This window comes from Phoca vitulina, unplaced genomic scaffold (assembly GCF_004348235.1).
Source record: "Phoca vitulina isolate PV1807 unplaced genomic scaffold, GSC_HSeal_1.0 scaffold85, whole genome shotgun sequence".
NCBI classification, from domain to species: domain Eukaryota; kingdom Metazoa; phylum Chordata; class Mammalia; order Carnivora; family Phocidae; genus Phoca; species Phoca vitulina.
The window spans coordinates 653,343-680,953 of NW_022589788.1; the positions used below are offsets into that span (position 1 = coordinate 653,343).

A 27,611-nucleotide genomic window follows, 5' to 3' on the forward strand; every position below is an offset into this window, starting at 1 on the left:
CTCCTCCTGTCCCAGGACCCTGTCCCTTCCCCTCCTCCCCCTCCTTCTCCTCCCCGGACACGTCCCTCCTCCTCCTCCTTCCCCCCTCCCCACACTGTCTCTCCTCCTCCTGCTCTTCCTTCTCCTCCTCCTCCCCCCCAGGACTCTGTCCCTCCCCCTTCTCCCCCTCCTCCTCCTCCCTGGGACACCGTCCCTCCTCCTCCTCCCCACACCATCTTTTCTCCTCCTCCCCCCACCAGGACACCTATCCATTCTCCTTCTCCTCCCCTTCTTTCCATCACACTGTCCCCTTCTCCCCCTCCTCCTCCTCCTCCCTAGGACTCCGTCCCCTCCCCCCTCCTGGACGCTCCCTCTTCCCTGGGACACCCCTCTTCTGTCTGGTGTGGCCATGGTGCCCTGGGCTTAGGAACTCTGGCAAAGTCCACCCGGTCAGTGGGGGATGCTGGGAGGGTGCTCAGGTGAGCAGCTCCCTGCCCCTGCCAAGTGTGTATTGAGTTGGTGTCAGTGACAAACTTTACTGCTGGGAAAGCACCTCCTGGAGAGGCCGTGTACACCTGCTGGGCCTGGCCCCTCCTTCTGCCAAATAAAACAGCCCTGCAGCCAGCCCAGCACCCAGGCTCAGTTCATGCTCAACGACGGACTTCCTGGGCCTTCGGCATCAGCCTTCCTTTTCCTTACTGCACGTCTGCTGCGTGCTCGGCTCCGCACTGGAGTTGTGGGTTGATCCGCCTTTGGGTCTTTGGGTGCGAGTTACAAGAGTGTAGTCACTCGCTCTGCGGTCTGCAGAAGCTGCCTCGTGGATTGTGAATGAACCGTGTTGTGAAGGAGAAAGTGCCACAGTCACGTTTGGGAAAAGCTCATTTAAATTTTATTTAGGCAGTTGTATTCCTTCTTGTGTTGTTGAGGTATCTCCCACGTGTGGGGTTGTAGAGCTCCAGAGTTACTATTTTGTTGTTACGCTTTTCCTAATTTCCTAACTTACCACCAAAAATGCTGTGTCCAGAATATCACCTGAATTGTTCTATTTCCGTATCCAGGTCACATCAGAGGCAAGGGCTGGAGGGGCCCGCCTTGCAGCCCCCTGAATGCCCAGGACACAGCTCAGGAAACGTGTAACAAATCGTGAAGGCTAGGTGCTCATATCGCATCTCTGCTGCGCATGTCTCTAGATATGGATCAGAAACTGTCCAAGTTGGTAGAAGAGCTCACAACTTCGGGGGAACCCCAACTGAATCCTGAGAAAATGAAGGAACTGAAGAAAATTTGCAAGTATGTCTTAAGGTTCAGCATTTCACACCAGTTGGCTGGCTCAGCAGGTCCCCCACACCCTTGGGGTCAGGCCTTCCACCACCTGCATTTGTCTTAGCCCTGGCCTGCCTGTCCCCACTGTCGCCTCTCTGCGCAGGGAAGGAACGGTCCAGGATGTTTCCCCAGGACCCTGCAGGGCCCAGCTCTGGCAGGTGGTCACCTTGTGGGGCAGTGGTCCTTGGCGGGGGGGGTGTGCGTGGCATGAACACTTTCTAAAGGCCGTGTCAGCTGGGACCTGTTGAGCGTAAGTCGAGATTTGCTGATTGTTCTTATCCCGTATTTACAAAACAGGAAAACTTAAGTGACTTTAAGTAACAAAGTCTTTAGCTTTCGACAAAAAAAATTTCAGCTCAGATTAGGTTTCAGTGTAGACCCAGAACACCCCAGAGCAGTAGCAGCTTCTTTTGCAGGGCAGATAGCTGGGAAGGACAACGGGAGGGGCAGGGTGTGCACAGGCGCCTCGGAGGGCAGGTCCTTTCGCTTTTGCTTCGGTCCTGTTGCCGCGTCTGCAGGGGAGGCTGGGGGCTGGGGGCTGGGTTCTCCGCTTGGAATGGAATCTGCTCTGATGTTCTCTGACGGGCCAGATGGTGGCTCCTCGAGGCTTTGTGGGCCGTAAAGTTTCTGCGGTGACGGCTCAGCTGTGGACAGTAGTGGGAACGATGTGAAGGAGCAGCCGGCTTGTGTCCCAATAAAACTTGATGGGCACTGACGCTGGCTGTCATGATTTTCACATGTCATGAAGTATTATTTTGGTTTGTTTTAGCCATTAAAAAACGTAAAAACCATTCTTGCTTGTGGGTCGTACAGAAACAGGCGGGGACCCGAGGGCAGTCGTTGGTCCGACCTTCTCTGGACAAAGGGGAGAGGGCCCGCTGCTTTGCATGCTGTGCACACAGTATCGGGCACTCAGCGAGGACAACTGGTGTCCCTAGGTCTTCAGAGGAGCAGCTCAGCCGTGCCTACCACCTGCTCATGGCCCAGCTGAGCCAGGACCACGCCGAGATCCGCCTCTCCGCATTCCAGGCCATAGACGAGCTCTTCGCCCGGTCCCATCAGTTCAGGATGCTGGTTGTTTCCAACTTTCAGGAGTTTCTGGAGCTCACACTGGGCACCGACCACGAGCAGCCCCTGCCGCCTCCCAGGGAGGTGGCCCAGAGGCTGCGTCAGGCTGCCACCCGGGCCATCCAAGGGTGGAATGAGAAGTACGGTGCGGCCTACAAGAAGCTCGCCTTGGGCTACCACTTCTTAAGACACAGCAAACAGGTGGGCAGGCCACACTCTGCTGCGTTGGTGGACAGACTTGTCTGGCCTCAGCAGCCAGCCAGTGTTCAGGGGCAGTGGGGGGGGCTCCCAGGAGCAGGGCAGCAGCTCTGGGAGGAGGATGTGTGGAGGGAGCTGGGCCTCTGGTCCTGACTTCCACAGAAAGCCGAAATGAGGAAAAGGGGTCAGCTTCTCAGATGCGGCCCTGTTCTGTGTGCAGGAGTTGAGTCCCTCCTGGGTCTGCTGTGGGCTCTGGTGGCCTTGGGTGCATGAGACCCACCAGGACGGGCTGCTGCTGCCCCTGCCCTCTTGTCCAGGTGGCTGGCCGGTCCCCGCCGCAGCCTGAGCATGCTGCCTGGCACTGCACATCCGGGGTCCCGTCCCGGGGTGTTTCCAGGCCCCTGGCTGGGGCGAGCAGCCTCCCCCCATACTCCTCGCAGCAGCTGCTGCTTTCTGGAAGATGTGCTGGCCGTGCTTCTGCGGGGGATCGATCGTTGCTGTCAAGTGTGTGTCCTGGTGTTCGGAAGAACTGGACCCCAGGGACCCAGAGGGTCTGGCTCTGTCCTGGTGCCGGCACGTCTTCTCTAGGCCTGTGTTTGACCCATTTTCTTTGTGTTCTGTGCGGTCAGGTCTCACGTCCACTTCAATTTCCCAGGTGGATTTTCAGGACGTGAGCGCGCGGACTCTGGCAGAAAGAAAGCGGGAGGAGGAGAAGCGGAAGCGTTTGGATAGAATCTACAGGGAGAGGTCTGAGCAGGCCATCAGGGAGATGGAGGGTGAGTGAGTTCTCAGGCCTGAGGGCGCCCTGCCTGCCGCGCCTCCCAGGGCCTTGTGCAGCCCGCCCACCCTGCCGCTGCAGGGGGCGGGGGGCAGACCCCAGCCCTGTCCCCAGGAACATCTGGGTGGCCACGGCTCTCCCGTGCCCCCTGGCGGAGCCGCGTGGGCACTGTGCTTCGGTGAAGGTCTCGGCTGGGGGAAGCAGGGAGTTGTGCCTGTTCATCTCATGGCCCCTGTTTGCTCTCGCCGGCGCCCCCACCTCCAAAACCTGACGCTTCTGAGCAGCTGGCCCTTTCCGTGAGGGGCAGGCCCCAGCTGAAGGCACTTCTGGGGTGCCTGGCCCCGGAAGAGGCTGGGAGCAGTCCTCTGTCCCCTGAGGAGGGTGTTGGCCGGCCCCAGGGAGATCCCTGTCAGGAAGTAGCCGGCCGGAGTGGAACGGTCGAGCTGTGCTCCGAATGGAGGACTGGGGAGTGGTGTGTGTCCTGATGGCTCCCCAAGGCCTCTGTCCTCCGGAAGCTCTGTTCGTGGCGGCACAGCCCACTTGGTGTTCCCGGGGCACCAGTGAAACTCGCAGCAGAAGTCCAGACCTGAGGCTGTTTCCAAGGACATCGCGAGGGTGGCCTTGTGCTGCTGAGCTGGTGGCTTCTCAGTGATCACCAGGCCTCCACACGCCCGGGGCAGCGGCCTCTGTTGGGGGAGGAAGGAGGAGGCGCAGGTTCGGGCGGCCTGCAGTCCCGTGTGACGCAGCCCGCCTGCCGCTGGGCCCCCCTGCTGCTGGGACGTGGCCCTCCTGTGCTCTCGGGCCCTGCCCTGGGGGAGTGGTGCCGGTGGGGGGCGGGCCCCGACAGGCGGTTCCTGTGTCTGCAGAGATGGCCGAGGACATTCGGCGCTGTCTCACGGAGGTGGAGAGCTGCTTCCGGCTGCTGCTGCCCCTGGACCTCGCCGCAGGCCTGGGCGCCTCGTTGCCCGCAGTGGCCTTCAGCGTGTCTGAGCAGAGTGCCCCTTGCCAGGCCGGCGCTGGCAGTCACGGGGACGAGGAGCAGCCCTGCTGCAGCAAGACCCTGCCCGCCTGGGCCGGCCATCCGGGAGCCGGCAGTGGGGAGGGGCCGCCGCAGACGGCCACAGGGGCCGAGGAGGAGGACAGCGACAGCGACGAGGAAGGGTTTGTGCGGCGCCACGGACTGGGCTCCCACAAGTACACGCTAGACGTGGAGCTCTCCTCAGGTAAGCGCCGGCTCCTGCTGGCTGGCCAGGGCGCTCTTCCCTCAGCCGTGGGCCCTGGGGACGCTGGCGAGAGCCCAGGCTTCTTGGGACCGTGAGCAGGGCGGGGTCTCCCAGGTTGGGGTGAGGGGTGACTTGAGGCTTGGGGTCCGTGGCTCCACCCCAAGGTCCTCCTTGTGACGGGCAGGCCTGATTCTCCAAGGGACTGGGGAGCCCTGGGGGAGGCTGCGGTGCCTGGGCACAGGCCCGTCGGGATCGGAGGGTGACTGTCAGGGATCAGGCGCCCCCCACTCTGGCTTGGAGGACAACGTGGTTGGACAGCAGCTTCTCACCATGTTTGAGATGATGCAGGTGTGGTTGGGAGCCCTTTGGGGTGTTCACAGGGGAAGGGCAGTCAGGCTGCCTAGCTGTGTGAAGATCTGCCACCCCCAGGCATCTTGGGTCCCACCAGCCCCAGGGAACTAACAGCTGTCTGGCTGGGCGGGGTGGGGAGCAGGCCACGTGCAGGAGGTGGGGGTGCCCGGCTGAAGACAGGCTGGGGTGGCGGGACGTGGGGGCAGGGCCGTGGGACTGAGCAGCGGGGTGGGCAGTAACGGGAAGGGGCTCCAGGGCTCCCGGGGCTCGGTGGATGGGCTGGGGTTTGTCTGTCCGTGAGAATGCCGCGTGGGGTCTCGAGGTCTGGTGTGGAGGGAGGCATCGGGCTCAGGCTAAAACGGTCTGCGCCAAAATCAGAATCTTAAAGTAGTGCACCTGTTTGTCAGGCACGAGGTATGGGGTCCTGGGCAGAACGTGGCTGGGGCAGGATGGGCAGCGGTGCGGGTGGTCCCTCCGTGGTGCTGGGTGACCTGCCCTGGTGCCTCCAGTGACCCTGTGTGCTTTGTTACAGACAGCCTGAGGGTGTGTGAGGACGAGGACAATCACGCTGTCATCCACTCCGCCCGGGACGCGCTCAAGCTTATCCAAAACACCTTCCTGCCAGCTGTGTGCTCCTGGGTCCAGGTGAGGTCCCCGCGTGCCGGGGTGCCGGGGCAGAGTCGGGGCCACGGGGTGTGCGGGGGGGGACGCTGGGGGTGTGGGGAGGGCTGTGTGCCCCTGGGTCCAGGGAGGTCCCCGCGTGCCGGGGCAGAGTCGGGGCAGAGTCGGGGCCACGGGGTGTGCAGGGGGGGACGCTGGGGGTGTGGGGAGGGTGCCCTGGCTGGCCTGAATGATGCGCCCCCTTGTTGGCAGCTATTCACCCGCGCAGGGATCCACGGTGGGCACCTGGAAGCTGCCATCGACCTGAAGACGGAACTGGAAAGGGCCCTGAGGCGATCGGGAGAGCTGGACATCAAGCCTGAGGAGGGGCGCTGGAGGGAGGTGAGTGCCGCCAGCAGGCTGGGGAGGGGTGACAGCAAGGAGACCTCCTCTTGGAGCTGTTTTCTGAGTCAGCAAGAATCATTGGGGCTTGGAAGTATTCTGGTTCCTGCCCTGCTGGGAGCTCCTTTCCTGAAATGGAAGCTTTGGCCTGGGGGGCCAGAGAGCACAGCGCAGGCCTCCCCATGGATGAGGGCGGGGACAGGGTCCAGGGCAGGAGGGCATGGGAGAGCTGTGGGAGGAGGCAGAAGGTTCTAGTTGGGAGGGAGATCCCAGGGCCCTGGAGGAGGAGGCCATGGGCTGAGCTGAGACCCAGGCCAGCTCCTCCGCGCTGCCGCACCCTGAGCCTCCTGAGTGCGCAGCAGAGCCTCCCGTGAGCTGGGGGGGGCCTTCCGGGCTTCAGCGTCTCGTCCCGTCCGCCTGCATCGTGGCTAAGGACACTCGGTGTTAGGGTGTGTGCGGTAGACACAGAATCAGGACTTGTCCTCGGGCTTATGCAGAGGGCCGTGTCCCTGGCCTGGGGAGGTGGACGCCATGGTCCCAAGCAGGGCCCTACGGAGGAGCTCCCGGGCAGCGAGGTGGGGTGAACATGCAGCCTGGTGCCCCATTTGGGAGGCTGGTCAAGGCCAGGCATCTGCTGGTCGTGTGGTACCTCACAGGCACAGGTTTGGGAGGGGGAGGCTAGTCCCCTTGAGTGCGGCGTCCCCGGGCACGGTTGTGGAGCAGGGACAGGCCCACACTTACTGACGGGGCATGGGTGAGGTCCATCAGCTCCTGGGACACTAGGTGACTTCGGGGGCCCCCTCCCGTGGCCTGTGCCAGGACCTAGACCTTAACGTCCGAGATGGACGTGAGAGCCGCGTCCCTCTGCAGGTGTCCCCGGGACCTGCCAGCAGGGCAGGGCACTCAGAGCTGCAGCGGGGGTCAGCACAGCCGCCGCCCTCTCGGAAGCAGGGAAGCGGACTCCGGAGTGCACCTCTCTGCCAGGGTGCTGGGACCCCGGACCTGGCCCACTGAGCGGCGTGTCTGCACATCTGCTCTGGTTGGATGTAACTGTTTCCAGCAGGAGCTCTGGGGTGGGAGGAAGGAAGAGAGCAGGTTCGGAGCCATTCAGACCTAGGACGGACGGTGGCTGACACCGTGGGTCTTGGCACCCAGTGACCTTGACCCTTCCAGAGCCACTGGACACCTGTCGCAGGGCCACTGCCCTGGTGTGCGTTTCTGAGGGATGGCCCCACCGGCTGTCTTCCGGGTGCAGGGTGTGGGGCCCCTGGGGACCGGCAGAGGGCGGTCTTGTCTTTCTCCCGCAAAGCTGTGGAGTCTGAAGAAAGTTCTGGGCTGGGAGCAGGGCCTGCAGGCTGCCTGGCGTTTGCCGGCTGATGTCCTAGCGGGGTCTCTGTGGGCGCGAGTTTCTTCGTAGAGCCTTGCTTGGGGGTTGTGAGCTCACCAAGAAGATAGCTGCGTGAATTGTGACCAGGGTGCTTTTTTTTTTTTTTATACCAAAGGAAGGTTGTTCTTTGGTCTCAGGAAGGAGGTGATCCAGTCGGCTCGTCCAGCACGTTGGGAGGGATTTATCTCTGAACGTTGGACGAGCCAGGGTCTCGGCATCAGGGCAGCGGCTGGCCTGAGAGCAGGAAGGGGTGTGGGGATTCATGGCGCCCTGAGGACCAGCCCCCCCCTGCCTAGCAGGGGCTTGCACTGTGTCTGAAGGAACTGGGAGAGGCACCCTCAGGGCAGCTGGGGCTTTGGGGAGAGCCCCGGAAGCTGTGAGGGCTGGTTGGGCAGCATGACCTTGTCCCACCAGACCTGGGGTCCGCAGCACTGCTGGGGCGGGCAGGACTCGGAGCCCAGAGCTGGCAGCAGAACCTTCTCGCCTCACGGCTCTAGGGCCCCCAGGGGAAGGGCAGGTCTCCTAACGGCCCAGTGAGGCCGGCGCCTCCCAGTGCAGGAGACGCAAGGTGCTCTGCGGGGCCAGCTCCAGCCCCAGCCCCACACAGAGCCTGGCCTGTGCCTGGACTGTTTGGGAGCCCCCGGCACTGTCCCCAGGCATCCTAGGGAGCGTCTGGTGGGGGCAGCTCCATGCTGCTCGGGGCAGGCCGGTCAGGGAGCCTCGGGGGAGCGCTGGCGAGGGTGGGAGGCCAGCCTGGAGGAGGGCTGTGGGTGAAGGGGCCCTGCCCCTCCTGCACGGGGACAGCAGGGCCGGCCGAGACTCAGACTCGCGGGTCACTGAGGCCCTGTAGGCTGCAGCTGCCTGTGGGAAGGTGGCGCGGCTTCAGTAGGAAGGGCGCATCACTGTCTGTCAGCCGAACGGACGCTTTCCAGACACTTCTCCGCCAACTGATTTAAAAAAGGCACTGCTCCGAAATCCTTGGAGATGGTGCTCACCTGCGCTGGCGGGCGGCGGCACTGGACATGAAGCGATTGGGGCTCGAGTGGCTGAGTGGCAGCGCCCCATTCAGGTGGGCGCCGCGTATCTGCACATCTGCTCGACCCCGCGCAGGGCGGGCGGCCGCGGGAGCCACTGCAGTAATTAGAAATTACCAACGAGTTGCTCCCCGCTCATTTTCAGATAAAACGGACGGGGCTTTAAATCATTTGCCTTAGCGTTTCCCAACCTGGCGGGGTCGGCGTGGTAACCGCGTGCACAGCTGGCCGAGCTGGGGACGCTGATTCGGGAACGTGGGATTTGAGGATTTTAGAACCTGACAAATGTGTCAGAGATGAGCACAAACACGGGGCTCCTGGCTGGCAGCTTGGACGCTGGGGAGGAGTCGGGAGCCCAGCTGGGAACAAGCCCTTCGGGGTGGGGGTGTTGGAAGGTGTCCCGTTTCTGGTTTTGTGTTGCTGCTGGTTTCTACATATTGTTTTCCTTTTGACATAGAGGTTCCGTCTTTGAGAAATATTTAAGTCCGTTTAAATATGTTTAACTGTTTGTTTTATAGAGTGTGTCTCTGTTCTGTTTGGAAGCAACTGGGGATAAATCTCAAATAGATCAATGTGGAGCATCATTTGGTAGATTTAGTTTCCAGCCCTCTGCTGTGGGAGAGGTGTAATAATCTGTGCCTGCTACATTTGTGAAACTGATAAAAATTCTGTATGAACTTTTAAATTGCCTGCGGTTTAGTTATGTGGCCACGATCACCAATTATTGTGTATTGTGTAATTAACAAAATACTAATTTCCTACCAACTACTATGTCTGAAAAAAATAACTTCAGGCATCAGTTTATATAAACTATCAGCAGGAGTTTTTTTTAATGGCTGGGTTGTATAAGCGGGTAGAATACTCGCATGGGTGTTTCCGTCCTTGCCGAACACCAGTCTGACGTGGCCACAGGGTCTGGACCGCGGGCACATCCTCACGCGTTCCCAAAGCAGACATCGCCCCGCGTGGCTCTGGGAGGCTTTCCTTCCGTGCAGCCTCCCCAGCTGACGGGACGGGCCTTCTGCCGGGGAAGCACCTCCCGCCTCAGGCAGGGGCCCTGGACGCTCCTGCTGCCGTTGTGTCCACAAGTCTTCTGTGCCGGGAGCCACGTGAGTGCCGGCTTCCTGTAGGTGAAAAGGACAGAGCAGGAAGCCGCGGAATGAAATGTTGAACGAGTCAGGCACCCCAGGGAGGCAGGGGAACTAAATCAGCCAGCAGCTGGGACCTTGTGCGCGGCAGGGCCAGTAAACAACCTTCCCGGAGACGCGGCTCCCTCCATCACGCTGAAGGCCACGAGGCTGCAGGGCTGGGAGCCGGGGGAGGGGTCCGCACGCCTTCCGCCCTTCTCACCAGGGCTGGCAGCACACGCAGGCGCCCCCGCTGCTCAGGGCCGGCCCTCTCCCCTGCGCCCTGGGGCCCCGGAGCGCAGCCCCGCCGCGCCCAGCCCTCCCCCTGCACTGCTGCGCACCCCTTGCTCCTGAACACCTTCACCGTCGTCCCTTTGATTCCACAGGCGGCCCTGTGAGGTGGGTCACATCACTACCCCAGTACACAGGTGGTGAGACCGAGTCTGGGGGCAGGTTGTGTGAGCCTTGGCCTTGGAGGGCGCCGGCCGCCTGCGTTTTGCCTGTGAAGATTGGGCTGAGGGAGGAGAGCGTGCACAGCGGGTTTTCCTGTTCTTGTGTGGATGCCGCTTCCTTGGGTGGGGAGAACTGGGGAGGCGCTGTGCGCTCTGTGGGATGTGCTGTCCCGCGGCTCAGCCGCTCACTTGGGCTCCCCAGGGTGGCCACCGCGGAGGAGAGGGTGCCCGTCTGCACCGTGGCACAGACTCGAGTTACCCGCCTGTGGTTCCGGGGTCACCACCTGTGTCGGGGACGGACGCACCCAGACGCAGCAGGGCTCTTGGCCCCAGCCTCGGCCTGGAAATGGTCCAGGTGTCCCGTTGACCCACAGCCTGGTTGCTTGCACCGCCTCAGGCAGTTTCCAAGGCGAGGCCTGTCGAGCACCTCATCCTGCGCGGATTTGGATCAGACAGGAAAGGGGGCCGCAGTTACTCCGGAACACGGTGACGCCCGTCTGCACCAGCTCCGTTCCCGCTGAGCAGGGGACCACGTGCTCTGCGGCCTTGTCTGCGTCCGAGCGGGCTCGGCGTGCCCCGGGTGGTGTCGGCCGGGGTCCCTGTTCCCTCGTGCTTGCCCTGGTCGGCCCCGCGCGCCCCACCGTCCTCTGCCCTCTGAAGGCGCGTCCCCAGCAGCTGGAGATGCACATGAGGTATGGGCGTAGCTGGGCAATTTGCACGGCCTTCCAGGGAGGGCATTAGCATATAAATAGCAGATGCAGTGACGACCATCACAGCTGAGCACGTTTAATTTTTAGTTTATAAGATAGAATGGGGTTTTAAATGCATGGCCATCAAGCCGCTGAAAGACAAATGCAGTTTGGAGCTCACTTGTCTGACGAGGCCTTACATCATTTTTTTTTTTTAAAAAAGGGAAACAGACACACATAAAACTGAACAAAAGTGATTTCTTGGGTGAAAAGTAATTGAGATTGCGCACCGAGTTAATTAGATCGTACGAAATTTATTTAACGGTCCCAGCTGCATCTGGGCGTGCGTTTGGCGGGCCGACCCGCTCCCAGAGCCAGGTCGCTCTTCCTTTTCCTCCTCAAATAATCAGTAACCCCGATACCCCCACTGCTGTACGCTGATTGTGTTGTATATTTTAGCCGTTTTATTGCTTGTTTAATTATGATCCCAGAGGCTCATTTTTCTAAATCCTTTTAACTGTGGGTGCGACTCCATGTGTATGAAACCGGCGGAAGGCCCGCGGCCCCCCTCTGTGCCTCCCTGCGGCAGCGGCTGTGGGCGTCTCCCGAAGGGCCACCCGCTGTGGGAGGCGTCCGCTGGGCCCCAGGGCTCTGAGCGCCTGCCGGGCTGCCTGCCCAGGGACTCCACCTGTTGGAGGAGGTGGGTGCACACCCCAGACGCGGCGGGGGCGGGAGCGGGGTGGGGGGCTGCAGAATGAGAACAGTTCATGAGTTGACCCCATTTTGAGGACCACCCACCTTCAACCGGTTGCCTCCTCAGGGCGTGAGCTTCCTTCCTTCCCAGGATCCTCAGGCATCCACACACCCGCGCCCTGCCCCCTGGCCAGTTTGTGACCTTTGACCTTGAGGGGAGGTGGCCGCCTCCCTGCCCCACTCCAGGACTGGCTCCGGCCGGGCTCCTTCCTGCCGGCCTCAGTTTCCCCAGGCCGTGCTGTTTTGCCGGGCTTTTAGAGAGGGCTTCCTGGCCTGGCTGGTGGCGGTGTTCCTGTTCTCTGAGCCGGCGTTTGGCGTGAGGCCCCGGGGCAGGTCACACGGGTGTCACAGCAGTGTGACTGTGCCTGGTCATGGGGCTTCGTCCTCTGGACAGTGGGTGTCACTGCCCTCCCCCAGGTGCTGGGGGGTTTCAGAGAGCCGACACCGCCCCGGGAACTCCATGTTGAACTTGGAGGCTTTGGAGCGCGGATTCGCGGATTCGGTGTTAGCAGCAAAGTCCGTCTCTGGCCCGGTGTCGCTGCGGTTCCAGGGGGCCACGCGCGGCGGGAGAGCTCACGGCTCACGCACACAAGTGGGTTGCTGCAGAGGCCAGCCCCGGCCGCGGGGACCCTGAGGGGGCAGTTCTTGCCCCAGGGGGTCCTCCTGGAGGTGGGTGCGGCCTGGCCCGCCTCGAGCGGTGTTAATTTAAGAACAAAGAGCAGCCCAGGGCTCCGTATTTCATTACAGGAATAAACAGTTTTAGTTGGGGAGAAAGAGGGTATAATTCCTAATAGTTAGCTAAGCAGCTAAATATTTTTTAGGAAATGAAAATTTAGTAAAAGTCCCTGGTGAAATTGAAGGGTGTGAGTGGTAAGCATAATATTTTATGAAAATGACCCCCATATTTAAAATCCGGTGCTCTCTGTTCTGCATTGTAGCACCCAGTCCACATCTACCTTTTAGAAAATTAAAACACATAAATTCTGTTTAGTGTTTGATACGCACTAGCCGAGAACCGTAATGCCCTAAAACCTTGGGCTGCTTTCCACCTTTCATAAATTCCTGGGTAGATTCTATACAAAAATAATTTTCAGGTCCGTGGCTCATTGTTATTCAAACGTGATTGATCGCCGTCATTTGCCCAGCTCGGGAGTTAAGTGCCCCTGTCATTTCCAAAGAGTATAATTGGGACGTTTCACAGGTCAGTGGTGGAGACAGGCTTCCCTTTTGATCAGTGTTAGACTGATAACAAAAAATTACAGTTTCCGATGATTAATGTCTCCCGTGCTTCCCAGATGCACCGCCGTGGGGTGTACCCAAACAAAGTGCATTTGCATCTGATTGTGCCCCTTGGGGGCAGGCGGTGGCTCCCCCGCGGGCGTCCCTGGGACGCAGGTAACGGCAGATGTGGTTGCTGATGCCCCGGGTCGCGGTGGCCGCCACCAGGCCCAGCTCTGCAGCGACGGGCAGCTGCGGGGGGCTGCCGGCATCTGTGACTCAGCCGAGCCTGGGGGGGCCTCCTGCCCCCATTGTCACCCAGGCTCTCCGTCCTCCGCCTCGACGGTGGCCCTGAGGTGTGCTGTGGAGAAAGATTTCGGAAGTGAAGGCATGTGTCACGAGGTTCTCCAGAGTTTGCCCCAGTAGTTGGCATTTATCTGACAGGGGCCTCCGTCCTGGCTGTTCCCTTCAGTGGGATTGAGACTGGTACAGGGTCTGCGCCCTGGTCTGGCTGAGCTGGCTCCCGAGTACTCCAGGGCCGGTTGGCAGTGGGGCGGGCGCTCCTGGTTCCTCCCTGCTGTGACCCTCTTGGGAAGGACCCATCCTGTGGGGGCTGCTCTCCTCAAGTCCAGTCCTAGGGCTGTGGGGGGTCACTGAGAATGTGGGGCCAGCTGCAGAAGCCCGACTCCTGTTCCATGGTGGACCTCCGTGGAGAGGCCGGGTGCTGCCCAGCCAGCGGGGTGGGGGCAGAGGGTCCGGGTCTCATAGAAAGGAAGCCAGCCCCGTGCAGTTCTTCAGGCCCTCTGGGCAGGCTGTGGTGGAGGTGGCCCCCCAGCCCCTCTGGTGGCTCTGGGCCCCTCACCACACTGACCTGGGTGGGGAAAGGGGTCTCATCCAAAGGAAACTGTTTTTTCGGTGGCTTTTTAACAAGTCATTCTTAAGGACAGAATGTTCCAGAAGTGCCGTAGTCACACCAGCATCCCCAGAGCTGCCCCCAAGAAGGGTGGACGCGGTGCTTTGGCCTGGAGGGAGGGGCGGCCCTGCCTCTCATGGGGTGAAGTTGGTCTCCTGAGGCTCTGGAAACACACCTACTCCTGCGCCTCTCCCATGCATTTCAAAGGGCACCAGGTGGTGGGGCAGGTTTGTATGTGGTTTGGACGCGGAGCTGCGGATCTGGCGCGAGCTCAGGAGCGGGACCAGGCCCAGAGATGATCTTCGGTCTCCAGTGCTGCGGCAGGACTGGGAACCTCCGGGCCTCTGTGCTGTGCTCATACGTAGGTCTGGGGGTGTTTCCACAGGTGGCAGCCCCAGGGGACAGGGATGAGGATGAGGACGAGGATGATGGGGACTTTGTCGAGGTCCCAGAGAAGGAGGGGTATGAGGCCTGCATCCCCGACCACCTGCGGCTGGAGTATGGTGAGTGCGGGGGGGCTGGGGGGGCACTGGGTGGGGTCCTGCTAAAGATGCTGACCCTCAGGGCATGACCTCACATCTGGGGTCTGGGGCCCACTGAGCAGGGGAGCCAGCCATGGTGGGCGTCCTGCCTGCTGACACTGCAGATCTGTCACTGAAAATCTTACAACTCTCCTTCTGTTCCCCAGGTACTCTCGGGTCGGGCTCCTCCCCAAGGCCTCCCCGCAGTGGGCTCCTCCCCAAGGCCTCCCCGTAGTGGGCTCCCGCTGTCCCTGCTGCGCAGGCCCCAGCACCCAATCAGTGGGCACAGCCAGGCTGGCGCCACATGAGGGGCAGCCCTGCTGGGGACACCACAAGTCTCAGCACTGGGGAGCGAGTCCAGGAGTGGGGCGGGCACCCCAGAGCAGAGAGCGCGCACAGCTCCTATGCCCCGGGGACAGTGCTGTGGGTGACTCCCGAGGTGGCAGGAGACTGGTGACCGTTCGCTGGGCTCCTTAGTCCCCAGGCCCCGTTGGCCGGGGCATCCCCACTTGCCATCTATGGAGTCATGGACTCCGCTGCTGGCCCAGGACACCTCCGTAGCTCGTGGCGGAGGAGGGCTGTTCCTGGGAAGTGCAGCTCCAGCTCTGACTGGTCTTTGCTGTCTGGGGTTTCCTTCTTTCCCGTGTCTGCACCCCAGCACGGTGGCCATCTAGCAAGAAGGGGTGTGGGCCCGCAGGATCTACCCAGCACACACAGAGGAGGCAAATAAAAACAAGACCCGTGGCTTTTGTGGAAAAACAGACCAATCGATTTCTCTCTGAGTCTGTAAGGCAAAATGGGAGTTTGTTAACCAGAGTGTAGATGAGTGGAGCTCAGGTGTGGCGCTGTGGCCCAGTAGGGGCATCGTGCCAAAGTGGCACTTCCAGACCTGATGCCTGCTGTTTGCGCAGCCCCGGTTCCTCTCCCCGGGCACCAGCCTGGATGTGGGAGCAGCGGCGACCCGCCCCTGCTCCCAGCCCGCCAGGGCCTGTGTGCCTGCCTCGCCCTCTGCTCCAGTCATGCGGGCCTTCACTTCTTAGCTTTTGGGTCTTCCTCTGACCGATAGGCAACCCTCTTGCCCTTTGTTCTTCCGTGTTCTTCTGCACCTGAAATGGCCTGCCATCCCCGGTTTATGCTGCTGTCCCCCCCAGAGCAGGGGCTCCCTGTGGCCAGAGGCCCCACCTGCACCCACGAAGTACCTGGGGGCTGCCTAAGGCACCTGTCGGGAGCAGTGACCGCCCTCCCGTGCCCAGGCCGGAGCCCAGAAGCCCGGACACACCCGCGGCTGCCCGTGCCCCAGGCTGGGACAGTGGGCAGTGGGGCAGGACTGCCAGGGAACAGCCCGCTCAGTGTTGTCACTTCTCCAAGTTTCTGCAGCAGAGGAGTCTGGTGACGGGCAGCCCGTGCCTGAGAGCCTCCTGAGGCCGGCAGCGCGCCCAGCAGAGGTCTGGCTTTGAGGCACCGGGCCCTGCCTCTGGGGCCTGGGAGCCCCACGCTGACCCTAGCTAGTCCTCTCTCCGAGGCTTTCCAGCTGCGGACACTTGCCCTGGCCCTCAGCACGTCCTGCTTGGAGGGCGTTGAGCCCTTTCCGCAGGAGGGAGAGCTTGTCTCTGGCCTGGGGCCGTGCTTGGTCGCCAGTTCTGATGACAGCGGTGAGCACAGCTGCGGTCCGCGGGGCGCTTCGTCTGCGCCTCGTCCACTCTGCCACGCAGGCCGTGGCCCTCAGCAGGGACGGTGGGGCTGCCGCCACTCCCACTGGCAAGGTGCTAAGCAGGAGTGGCAGAGGGGACTGGGCGACAGGCTGTGTGGGCCCGCCGTGCTCACAGGACGCGCGTGGACTCAGCCCGGGCGTGGCGCCACAGTGGGTGACCCGCCTCCAGGTGTTGCCAGCTGGGGCCCAGCCCCGCCGGAGCAGAGCGGCTTCCCCACGGAGACACTCCTGATCCCGACATCTGCAAGCCTGGTGGTGCGCATGCCGCCTCCACTGAGCTCTGCGGTGTTTGTCTGGCAGGCGGGAGGCGTCCTCCTCTGTGCCCTGTACTCCTGAGGCCGGCAGGGCCCGAGTCCCTGGTGCCCCTGGCCTGGCCCCTGGAGGGTGCCTCGGGAGCCCGGGGAGGGAGGCAGAGACCCTGTTGGTCTCGCTGCCACCGGCTCACCCCGTTTCTCTGCAAGGCTCTCAGCATCCTGTCTGTGCCCTGGAAGGTCATGCTGGTGGCCGACGTGGATCTGTGTTTGCAGACAGGTGGGCTGCGGAGGGTCCCGGGGGTCGACTGCGTGCCCGAGACAGCCACCAGCCTAAATCCCACTGTGAGCCCCGGTGGCCCCAGGGCCCTGGAAATGTGGCCGGCGAGTCAGTTCATAACGTAGTTTATATTCCGCCGCTGTTTTTTCAGTTAAATGCAGGTGAACCTGCAGTAGATTCGTCTAAATCCACACAGCTGCGGAAGCTGGTGCTTTTCTTTCTCATTTCTTTCTCTGAATTTTCACCGAGGGGCTTTTATCTTCCCCTTAATCCTACCATTTCTGTCAGGACATAATCTCTTTCTCAAATTTACATTTTAATTACAAGGCCAGCTGAACTAGGTAAAATCAATAATGTCAAGCTCGGCGGCCTAACTCCGCGCGGAAGCCGCAGCCTCTCCATTTCCCGCTATCGATTTCATCGCTCCCACCCTGTCTGCCTTAGTGCTCCAGGCAAATGGGTGCCACTTGGTCAATTTAAACAAAAAAGGGGATTTGGGTATTTGTAGGATTCTTTCGAAAAGCAAATGTGGGAGTAAATTTGAGCCAGGCTCCCGAACGGGGAGGCCCACGCCCCTCTGATGGCTGGGCGCGGCTGGCTTCCAGCTCTGCCGGGGAACGCTCGCTCCCGGGCCTGAGGCATGCCGTCTGCTTTTTGGGGTTTTACTTTGAAAGTGTATGTCAGCGAGATTGATTTTCTACAACAATGTGAAAATGGTAGTGTTTTTTTAGCGCCCTGAGTATTTACTCTGCTTTACACGCTTACCCATCTTTTTAATGGTTTAAAACAACAAATCAATGAAAAATATATTTCATTCTTGTAACTCCTAGGAATTCTCATATTGATCCTTAGGCTGTGATTGTATCCATCTAAATGCCACAATGCCTACTTATCAGCCTCCCCGCCGCCGCCCCCCGCACCAGCCGCGTGCGTGTGGTGCGCGCGCACACCCGTGGGGCTGACTGACCGCGACAGGCTCTTGTCAGCATCCAGGGTAGGGGTGTTGGGGGGTTTTGAGAGCTGGGGCTAGGGTGTCATGGTGACGATGGAGCCTGGTCTGTCGTCCCCACACTGGGGGACCCGTCACGCCCGAGCGGCTCCGTCCTCCACTCTCAGCCGCGGGAACCTGAGAAAAGGCAGCGGGCAGGCTTGCCGGGCGTCTGGAGTAGGCGCCGGCAGGTGTTTCCTGCGAAGGGCCTGTGGGCTTCTGGAGCCCACGCGAAACCAGCTGCGTGCAGCCACGGGCCGGGAAAACCGTGCGCCGAAAGCGGCCCATCCGCTGACGCCCACGAAGGACTGGGCTGGCCGTGTCCAGGTCGAGTCAGGCTGCCCCTGGCTGCAGAGAGCCCACGCCCGAAGCAGACGCGGCCCCTCCCAGCGGCACCGGCCCAGCGAGGCTCTTCCTCGAGTCCCGAATGGCCGGGAAGCCTTCCCTGGTGTCCAGTCCTCGGTGCTGCCACGTCCTTCCCGATTCTCTCTCTAAATCAGTATTCATGCTTCAGTGTTGGAGAGTGCTGGGTGGAGCTGCGTTCAGCAGGACCCTCCACCCCGCGAGTCTGCGTGCTCAGGAAGGGTGTGTGTGTCAGTTTCGACATCTGGGTCTCCACTGCCCTTTGCTCGGCTCCATCTGACTGCTCCGTGACCCAGGGACCGTGGTCTGGGGACGCTGAGGTCCCTCGGTCCTCCTGCCTGGTGGTCCCGTCAGGTGTGTGTGTGTTCTGGAAGGCTTCGCGGATACTGTCCCTTGCGGCTGTGGATTTGACCTTTTTGATCTGTTCAGTGAGGGTCTGCAGAGCCGGCCACGGCAAGCCCTTGAGCTGCTTACCACGTGCGCCGCGTCTCTCCTCGTATGTCCGTTCTGAGCTTGAACCCCGGTCGTCCTGGCGACACTGCTGTCCCCGCTTTCTCTGTCCCACTTGCAGGGTAAGTCCACATGGCCGTCTTCAGCTTCATCGTTCTGTTGACTGTTTGCTTTAAGTGGGTCTTGTGTGGACCACAAGTTGCTAAAAGTTTTAGGACTAATCTGCCTTTTAGCTGATTTTAATCCATTTAATGAATTGTTTCTAGTTGTTCAATGTCCCGGGCACTTCACTGCCCACCCACTTGTTTTTTTCTTTTTCCCACCTTTTGTTCGGTAGGTTAATGCTTCTTCTGTTTGTTTTTAAAACATTCATTAAATATTAATACAATTGTAAGATTATTGATTTTTCTGAGGGTTATCCCCCATTTTTGAAAGCTTCATCCCCACGTTTCCTGTGCATGGTTCCGGTCACAGCGTAAGGATGTCTGCGCCACCCCGCCCCCACGGCCCTCCTCAGCCCCGCGCCGTGCTCGCCCCGGCGCGGGCTCAGCTCTGGTGCCGGGTGTGCAGCGGGAGGCACGGCCGTCGCTTCGCACTTACACTCGCATGCCTTGCCCCAAACTCGCTTTCCTTCCTGACAGATCGATTACTTTCTCGGGGAGTGTTTTCAGAGCAGGCCTTCCGGCGGCTCCAGAAGGGGTCTCGTGTGCGCGAGGCCGTCCATCACGGGCACCGCGAGATGCTAGTGAGCTAGATAGAAAGTTCTAAGCGTGAACGTCTTTTCCTTCAATCTTCTCAGGACGACCTCCGGAGACTTCACCTTCACCGTCACTGTTAAAAATGCTGGTATCGGTAGGATGCTTGTCTTTCAAGGTCTTTCATCTGCCTTTTTTCTTTGGAAGCTTTTTGGATCTTTCTCTTCATTTTCAATGTCCTTAAATTTCCTCGTAACTGTACTAGCCATGTTTTCTCCGTCTTTTTCTTGGCACTCAGCAGGCCCTTTTGGTCTTTCCCAAATTCCAGGAAAATTGGGTGTCTTATTTCTTCAGCTGTTTCCAAACTCCAGTTATATTTTCTGCGCTTCTGGGGTCCAGTAACGAGGATGCTGACACGTGTGCCGTGCGTCTGTTCTCCCCACCTGAGCTGTGAAAGCTGCCCCTGGCTTCATCCCCCGCCTGCTGCCCGGGGTGCCCGCCACTCACGTGCACCTCCGCCTGCCTGGCGAGTCGTCACCGCGTTCTGTGGGGGGGGGGTCTCCACTCTCCCCTCCTCTTCCCAAGCTCCGGGCCCCTCCCTTGGGGAGCGTGCAGCACGCTTGACCTGCTTGACGTCTCGTCCTCTGTCTGGGACACGCCGCTCAGCCTGTTTCCTTCCTTCCTGGCAGGTCACAGTTCTCAAGGTGTGAGCGCCCTCAGCCTGCAGGCCCTCAGCGGGGAGAGTGCTCAGTGCAGGCCCTTGGCCCCCACAGCGAGTGTGGGGAGGGGGCGATTCCCATGGGGTGCCGTGCCTATGGTGACATCATCCACACCCTGTGCGGCCCTGGGACCCTGGCTTGCACGGGGCAGGGGGGCTGTGCGCCCCACAGAGGGGCCAGCAGGGGTCAGGGAGGGCCCTGATAGTGTTGAGGAATCTGCTTTCACCCTGTTCTGAGGACTTGGGGATGGACGCTGGCCTGCAGAGGTCAGCGGCCTGGTGGCCTCGTCTGTGGTGTTGGGAGACGCCAGCGTGGTGGGCTCGTCTGGCTGGCGGCTGGGCAGGTGCCGCGTGGAGCCTGGCAGTGGGCTAGTGTGTGCATCACTGCTGTGCTGTCCCCATGGGATGGAGCACGGTGCCCCCGCGGGTTGGTCTGGGCTCGTGGGAACGGTGGCTGGGAACAACAGCACATCTCTGTTCCAGGGCTGGAGAAAGACCCAGCTGCACTGGGCTTGCAGGCGAGGAAGATGGCGAGGAGGGATGAGGAGGCACGTGACCCCACCTCTGCTGCTGCCCAGCTGCATCAGCTGCGTGGACGCTTGCCCCCTCCCCCAAGCCCCAGGTGACTTCCAGATGCCCTGCCTCTGCCCAGGGCGTTGACCTGCCTCCTTAAGCTGCCGAGACCCCTCTGGCTGTGCGGGGGCAGCCCTGGGTGCGCCCCGGGCCGGGAGAGCACCTGCCACTATCTGTGCCTAGGGCAGGGCTTGCACAGGATGGGGGGCCCTCAGAGAGCTGGCATGTCAGCCAGGGCACGGGGGCGGATGTCAGGGCACCCCCAGGCCCAGGATGAAGACCAGAGATCCGAGACCAGCTCCCTGCACAGCTCCCTGGAGACCGCTGGGGCTTGGTGCTGGGCTTCTCATGGGTCCCAGAGGCTGCCCTGGAGCCCGGGCCCAAGGTGGCAGAGGTCACTGCTCCAGTGTGTTGACCCAGGGGCTCTGTGTCTGTGCTCGGGGAGGGAGGACGACGAGGGGGGAGGCAGGTGGCTGTGGCCGGCTCTTGCATGCACAGTCAGGGTGTCCTGTTTGTGGCCTTGCCAGGGCACCTGTGGGACCGGACGAGGCTGGGAAGCTGGCAGCAGAGTGGGCCCGGGCGCCTGTCGTGCCCTTTGGGGTGGACCTGTGCTACTGGGGCCAGGAGCAGCCGATGGTTGGGAAGATCCTCAAGTGAGTGTGGGTGTGTCTGGTCCCGCCTTTCCCCTGCCGGTGAGCACACCACCGGGCCCAGGGCCTGGCTCTGCCTTACGGTCCCTGCGGGGGTGATCACCACACGCAGGCTCTACTGGGACCATAGAACTGTGGCCGGGAGGGGTGCGGGGGGGGCCTGGACTTTTTCTGAACCTTCCTGTGGCTCCCTGGGGAGACGTCCTGCACCATCTTCCTACACAGTCTGGCATCGTGAGGTGTGAAGGATGGCTGCCTGGGCTGAGGCCCTTCCTGATCAGTCCTCGCCCCTCCGGTGCTGACTCAGACCTCCACACAGGCCAGGCCTGGGGTCTGCAAGGACTGCCTGGGGTCTGCAAGGACTTTCTGGGGAGCTGTCCCCTCGCAGTGCTTGCCGACGCTCTCTATGGGGCCGCAGACGAGAACGGGGCACAGGTGCATCCCCCAGGCGAGCCCCCGCCCCCTAGCGCTGCCTGTCCCGCCAGGCTGTGGGCAGCCATGGAGGCTGTGGGCAGCCATGGAGGCTGTGGACAGGGGACGACTCGAGGTTTGGCTTGTGGCACCTGCGGTGGGGTCCAGGAGTCTCTGTGACCTGCTCTCCTCGGGCTGCCTGGCCTGGAGCCACACTATCGGCAGCATCCCTGGGGCGGCTGTTGCAGGTGTGACTCTGAGCACCGCTTCTGGAAGCCCAGAGAGGTGGACGCGGAAGTGGACAGCGCCACCGTCCCAGAGATGCTGTGGAACCGCTGCATCACCTTTGCGGGGAAGTTCGAGCCCGTGCGGCACCGGTGCCGCGCCCCGAGGCCCGACGGCCGGCTCTGCGAGCGCCAGGACCGGCTAAAGGTGAGGTGGCGACCAGGGCCGGGATGGTTGCCGCAGGGCTCCGCTGGGCCAGGACAGGACGGCCAGATGGAGTGCTGGGCTCCAGCCGGCCGGCGCAAAGCCCGCCGTGGCCTTCAGCTGGGCCCCCCTTCCCAGGGAGGGCTTGTCCGTGGCTGGCAGGCCTCGTGCCGGCGTCGGGAGTCTGACATCTGGGACCTGGGGGGCTCTGCACTGGTTCCCGCGTCCCTGCTCTCCACAGCACCTCCTGAGCCCGAGATGGGCTGAGTGCCGGGCGGCCAGTGTGAAGGGAGGTGGCTTTGGCCAGGCCGATGGAGGCCCCAGCCTCCCTGCTGCCAGAACGGCTCTCCTCTTTGTCACAGTGCCCTTTCCATGGGAAGATCATCCCCAGAGATGAGGCGGGCCGGCCCCTCCACCCGGAGGATAGGGCCTGGGAACAGAGGCAGCAGCTGCAGAGACAGGCGGGGCGTGCAGGTAGGTCTGGGGGCTGGAGCAAACGGTGGACACTGTGTGGGGGGACGGCCCGGGACCCTGGCAGCCTCCTGCCGCCTCCAGCATGGTCGTAACTCACAGCGGTACCGCAGGGGACACGGGCTTCTAGTTGGGCCACGCGTTTGTGTCGCTGCCACTGGGGGACACGGACTCATGGCCATAAACCACCAGCATGTTGTTTGGTGGTTCGGGTTCTGGGTTCTGAGTCACGTTTTTAAGGAAACGGGGGAATGGAGGTAAGAAAAGTTATTGGCTGAAGCCCGTTCTCCAGAGAGGAGAGCAGCACGTTCGCACCAGGTGGACACTTGCCCCGTGGCCTGGCCCACATCCTCCGCTCTGCAGCCCAGCAGGTTCCGGGCACGTGTGCGTGGGCTGTGTGCGTGTCCGGGCGGACGCGAGGAGGTGCCAGGCAGGCCCTGAGCCCCAAGGCTCGGGAGCCAGGTCTCCAGAGGCTGGTCCAGGGTTCTAGCTCACAGGCTAGCTTCAGGCCTTGAGCCACGTAAGCACTGTTTGCAGGACAACTTGGGCAGCTTGTCTCAACACAGTACGTGTCGGCGCCTCGTGCTGGGCACGTGCCACGTGCTGGCCACCACGTGACTCCCAAGGATCCCTGAACAGCAGGGCCACGTGGTGTCCCCCAGAAGGGGCCGTCACTGTCTGGGCAGCATGTGGGCACGCTCAGAACGGGGGGGGGGCACCCACCAGATCCCTGACCTGTCTCAGTGTCTCTGTGGTTTGTCAAGCCTGGGCTGGGGTCTGGAGGTCCTGGCTGCCTGGGGCTCTCGCTGTCCCAAGAAAGCCACATCGCCGACCCAGAGCCCCGATGAAGGGGAGGCGGACGTGTGCGTGGGGGCAGCACTGGCCTGCACGTGAGGGCCCCAGCCAGGCCGTGTTTGTCGTCATTAGTGGGGTTTTTCCCTTTGACAGATGTGAGATTTCAGGCTGACACTGTGTCTGAGCCCCCTGGGCCATGGACGGCGGCAAGGAGGGGCCCCTGACCTGCTAATCCGCGGGGCGAGGCCTTCCCTGGTGGCTCACACTCAGGAGCAAATTAAGTGCGTATTTTTTGTGTCAGCCCTGAAGAGTATCTGGTTCTCCAGCCCTCGGTGACTTGTTAACAACAGGTACCGGGCTGTGGCCGCAGGCCGGCGCTGGCCAGTCAGATGTGAAATAGCATCTCTTTACTAACTACACTATTGATCCCCGCCTCCCTCGCATGCGGGGCAATTTTCTTTTCCCTGGCGCTAACCTTGGTGACAATGCACGCCGAGCTCCAGGGCCCGCCAGCGCACAGGAAGGCCGCGCGGCCCCGGCATCTATTGATTTTCTTCAAAGGCTTTTAAATTGCTCCTTCATTTTACTGAGATGCTCATTCCATCTCTACCGGGCGCCAGTATTTTTCCGTGGTGTTTAAACAATTGCTCCATTCACTGGGCTCCTAAACTGTGGCGCCTTCTTATTACAGGAGATAAACTGTTTAGACAGTTTTCCTTAATCTCAGATTAATCGTTCCTGGATCTGAATTGTGCAGCCCTGTACTCCTTCACCTCAAAAAATCAACTTGGGGAGGCCTAGCCATCTGTCTGTCTGGGGCGCACATTCCGTGGGTTTCCCGTGGGCGTGGGGGGCACCATCGGAGTGTGGGGCGCCTGGCACCCTTTTGTGAGCCAGGCTTGGTGTCCATAGGTCTGGGCACATGAGGGGGGCTGTGCTGTCACACCCCTGACCGGGATGGCCTTCTGAAGGCAGCCAGGCTGGACGGCGCCCTGGCTCACAGAGCCCACCCCCACCTTTCAGAGGCCGAGCACCCCCCCCTGGGGCCAGGATGGGAAGGAGCAGCCAGGGCAGTAGCAGGGCCTTGGGCACCTTGGGCGTTAGACAGTGGAAGCTTCCCTGAGCCCCAGCAGATGAGTGCGCTGGCGAGGCCGGGCTCTGTGGGACCTGGCGCGCCGTCTCCTGCCGCCTTGCCTGGTCTGGGCCGTGGCAGACCACACGTGGCACGAAGAGCAGAGCTGTCCAGGTGAACTGACCCCCTCGTTGCTGAAGCCTGTTGCCAAGTCCTCTTTGGACCAGTAAAAAAGCTCGACCTGTCCTGACCCCTTGGCCCTGGCCGCCCCTGGTGCACACAAACACCAGTCAGCAGATGGGTCTGGCCACCGTAATTGGGGGCCTGCTGGGGCCCAGTCTAGCTGGAGGCAGGGAAGTAGCCTGCCGCGGGCACCCGTCTCAGCTGCCTTCCTGCCCGGGGGGTCAGTGGATGCACCAGATGAGGCCTCTGGGTCCTGTCCCGGGACAGGGGTGGGGAGCTCTGCCTTGCCATCTGCCCCCTTTGTCGCTGGCCGGCAGTGGGCAAGCTGAGCCGACCCTTGAGGCAAGGAGGGGTCAGGGCTCGAGTGAGAGGCTCTCTGGTTGGTGACAGAAGTGTCTTGAAATCTCGGGGTCTTTTTGCAGGTTGGCAGGACCCCGAGTTTATGAGAGATGTGGAGGCTGCCACGGGAGTGGACCTTGGCTCGTCTAGGTCCAGCGGGAGAGGCAAGGGCAAGCGGAGGAAGCACCCTGGCCTCACCGATCTGAAGCGGCAGGCCGACACTGCCCGTGCACGCATCGCCAAGAAGGTGTTTGCTAAGTAAGAGCTCCCGGCGGCACGCCTGCCCCCACCCCCTGGATTTGGGGGTGCAGGAGGCGGGCTGACTGAGCTCCCAGACACTGTCAAGGCCTGGGCCCCTAGCTCCTCTGCTACACATTTCTCCCTGTGACCACCAGGCCCCCCGGGTAGGACGGGTGCTCCTAGCCAGCAGGGCCATGGGTGGGCCGTTCAGGAGCAGAGCCTGGAGCTGGTCACCCCGAAGGGATGGATGAGCTTCTCTAGCGGAGGGGCTTCACTGACCCGCCAGCACATCCTCACTTCCTGGGGGTGGGGTGAGGCCTCCGTGGGGGCTGCTGGTACGGAGCCAGCTCCATGGCCCTCCCTTGCCCAGCTGACCCGGAAGGGCTCTCGTGGTCAGTGCCCAGCGGTGTCCACCTGGTAACGGCCGGCAGGGGAGTACCTTCCAAGGCTGGTGGGGTGGGAGGCACCACACAGGTCTCCGCTCCAGCAGAGCATGGCCGGTGCTGCCAGGGAGGTGGGTAAGGGACGGGGGATCTCCACAGCCAAGTGGACATGCCTGGCAGTTGGGAATTCGGCAGGGCCAGGGCAGGAAGGCCGCCAGCCAGCACTCTCACTGCCTGCCTGCCACTGGGGCTGGCCAGACAAAGGCATTTGGGGTGCTTGTGTAGGAAGCCCCGTGAGGCCATGCCTCCCTGGTTGGATTTATGCTCAGGTTGTGGGTGCCATCAGGCCGTCCTCGTGGGCCAGGCTTCTCAAGCAGACACCTGGAAGGTGTTCAGCTCCGTGTGGCAGGTGAAGGAGGCTTTTCCTGTTCTCCTGGCCAGCGTCACCATGTGCTTGGCCTGAGTGGGGTTGCACAGGAGGGCGGCTTCCTCAGTGCCCGCACGGAGCCCCCATGAGCTTGTCCTGTTGGAGGGGCACAGGTGACTGAGCCCCGGGGTTGCACCCAGCGGTCACACGGGCACTTGGGGGCAGCGGGGCATCCCTGCTTGGCGGCCTCGGAGTCCTGCTGAGTCCAGGCCCTCGGCGGCACAGCACCCAGGCCAGGCAGCGAGACGCAGTTGATAGCCCGTCTGTGTGTTTTTGCTGCCGGACTGCAGTGCTGCCCCGTGGCTCTGTCCTGGGCGCTATGCACGTGCCTGGGCAAGCTGGGCAGGGTCTGCATCTGACGCTGCCTTGTTGCATCTGCCCTGAAGCTGCTCCCCACCAGCCTGCTGGGCAGGCTCTGCCTTCATTCTGGGTGCAGCCTGGCGCTGGCGAGATTAGGGATCCTGGGAGCTGCCTTCAGGGCTCAGGGAACCCACAGGGTTAGTGTCACAGTTGCCTTTATTTCTGAGCTGTGTCGCCCATCTGCAGGGAGTCAGTGGTCTGCGTGTGGCAGCCGCCAGGGACCAGGACCTGATCCCAGCCAGACCACGGTCGGAGCCCAGAGACCTGGCCGGACTTCCCTGATCGTGTCTTGCTTTGCTTTCCCCACAGAGCCGCTGTGCAGAGGGTGGTCACAGCCATGAATCAGATGGACCAGAAGAAGCACGAGAAGTTTGCAAACCAGTTTAACTATGCACTGACTTAGAGGGCGAGACTGGGTGTGTGTGGTCCCCTCTGGTCGTCTGCTCTTCTCCCTCGGCCAGGGCACCAGGATCGGAGCGCAGACTCAGGACTGGGCTGTAACCACAGCCACTGTTGTTATGTGTGTTTTGTGTGAGGAAAGAGTGTGTATTCTAGTCACAGTGCCCCAGAGGTATGGACTCCCCCTGCCCTGGGGAGCCACAGCCATCCGGGTTATGGGTCTGGCCCGCCCGAGAGCCTGGAGGTGACATGGGCAGCATGGCTCAGTGGGGCATCTGGCAAAGCCTGTCCCCATGTCACCCCAAGCCCCACTTCCCAGCCTTTTCCCTGGGCAGTAGGAGGGACTCGGGGGGGACTCTAGGAACCCTCATGCTTTTATGTAAACACTGTTTTTAAGACAAGCTGGGAAGTGAACCGTTCAGCGTCGCACCTTGCATTTCCAGCTCACAGAGTGTTTTGGTGATGGTTCTGCATTAGAATGTCAACAACTACCTCTCTACTTTTGTGTTTTTCAAAAATAGCTTTATACTTCCACACCCTAGAATTCACCCTTTCAAAGTGTACCACTTAGTGTGGCATGAGGTACGTTGTACAACCTGGACCACCTGTTTCCAGAACTTTCCATCACCCCAGAAGAAAGCCTGTCCCTGTTAGCGGTCACTCCCCTACTCCTTCCTCCAGCCCCTGGCCCTTTCTGAATGGACGGCATCCTAGCAACACGTGGCCTTTCGCGTCTGGTTCGTCCACTTAGCACAGTGTCTCCTGGGTTCTTCCATGTTGTGGAATGCGTCAGAGCCCTGTGCCCTTTTACTGCCCACTGATGACACCACAGTGTGGGCACAGCACGCTGTTTATCTGTTTATCACGGGCATCTGGGTGGTTCTCACACTGGCTGTGATGAGTGATGGTTCTGTGAACGTGTGTGCAAGTCTTGTGTGGACATGGATTTTCATTTCTTGTAGGTTTACGCCTAGAAGTGGAATCGCTAGCTCACTTGGCAGCTCTGTTTAACTTGTTGATGAGCCGCCAGACTGTTCCCCAGCAGCTGCACCATTTGACTTACTTCCCACCACAGCGCGTGAGGGTTCCAGTTTCTCTGTGTTTTTGCCAACACGTTATCTGTGTTTCATCTTAGCCATCTTGGTATGAAATGGTATCTTCTATTTTTTTTAAGATGTTATTTATTTGAGAGGGAGAACACGAGAGAGGGGAGGGGCAGAGGCAGAGGGAGAAGCAGCCTTCCCGCAGAGCAGGGAGCCCGATGCGGGGCTCGATCCCAGGACCCTGGGACCATGACCTGAGCCGAAGACAGACGCTTAACGACTGAGCCACCCAGCTGCCCCTGGGGTGGTATCTTGATTTGCATTTTAATTTGTATTTTCCTAATGACTACTGATACTATCTTTT

At 61.1% G+C, this 27,611-nt stretch overlaps 1 protein-coding gene across 4 annotated transcripts in view; it reads left to right on the plus strand.

The window, feature by feature from the left end:
- The window catches only part of UVSSA (UV stimulated scaffold protein A), a 29,129-nt gene extending 1,714 nt beyond the window's left edge, over nt 1-27,415 (plus strand). For 2 of the 4 annotated variants that reach the window (XM_032395563.1, XM_032395560.1), the window contains exons 2-14: nt 1,170-1,269; nt 2,241-2,571; nt 3,224-3,344; nt 4,213-4,569; nt 5,453-5,565; nt 5,794-5,922; nt 13,881-13,998; nt 19,956-20,094; nt 20,573-20,698; nt 21,355-21,538; nt 21,898-22,009; nt 24,479-24,653; nt 26,115-27,415. In XM_032395563.1, the coding sequence (XP_032251454.1) occupies nt 1,172-1,269; nt 2,241-2,571; nt 3,224-3,344; nt 4,213-4,569; nt 5,453-5,565; nt 5,794-5,922; nt 13,881-13,998; nt 19,956-20,094; nt 20,573-20,698; nt 21,355-21,538; nt 21,898-22,009; nt 24,479-24,653; nt 26,115-26,208 (2,097 nt within the window). In that variant the 5' untranslated portion in view covers nt 1,170-1,171 and the 3' untranslated portion in view covers nt 26,209-27,415. Of the gene's footprint in view, nt 1-401; nt 459-1,037; nt 1,270-2,240; nt 2,572-3,223; nt 3,345-4,212; nt 4,570-5,452; nt 5,566-5,793; nt 5,923-13,880; nt 13,999-19,955; nt 20,095-20,572; nt 20,699-21,354; nt 21,539-21,897; nt 22,010-24,478; nt 24,654-26,114 lie in introns of those variants that run through there. The other 2 variants (XM_032395559.1, XM_032395558.1) reach the window with 2 other exon arrangements.
- The last annotated feature ends 196 nt before the right edge of the window (nt 27,416-27,611 follow it).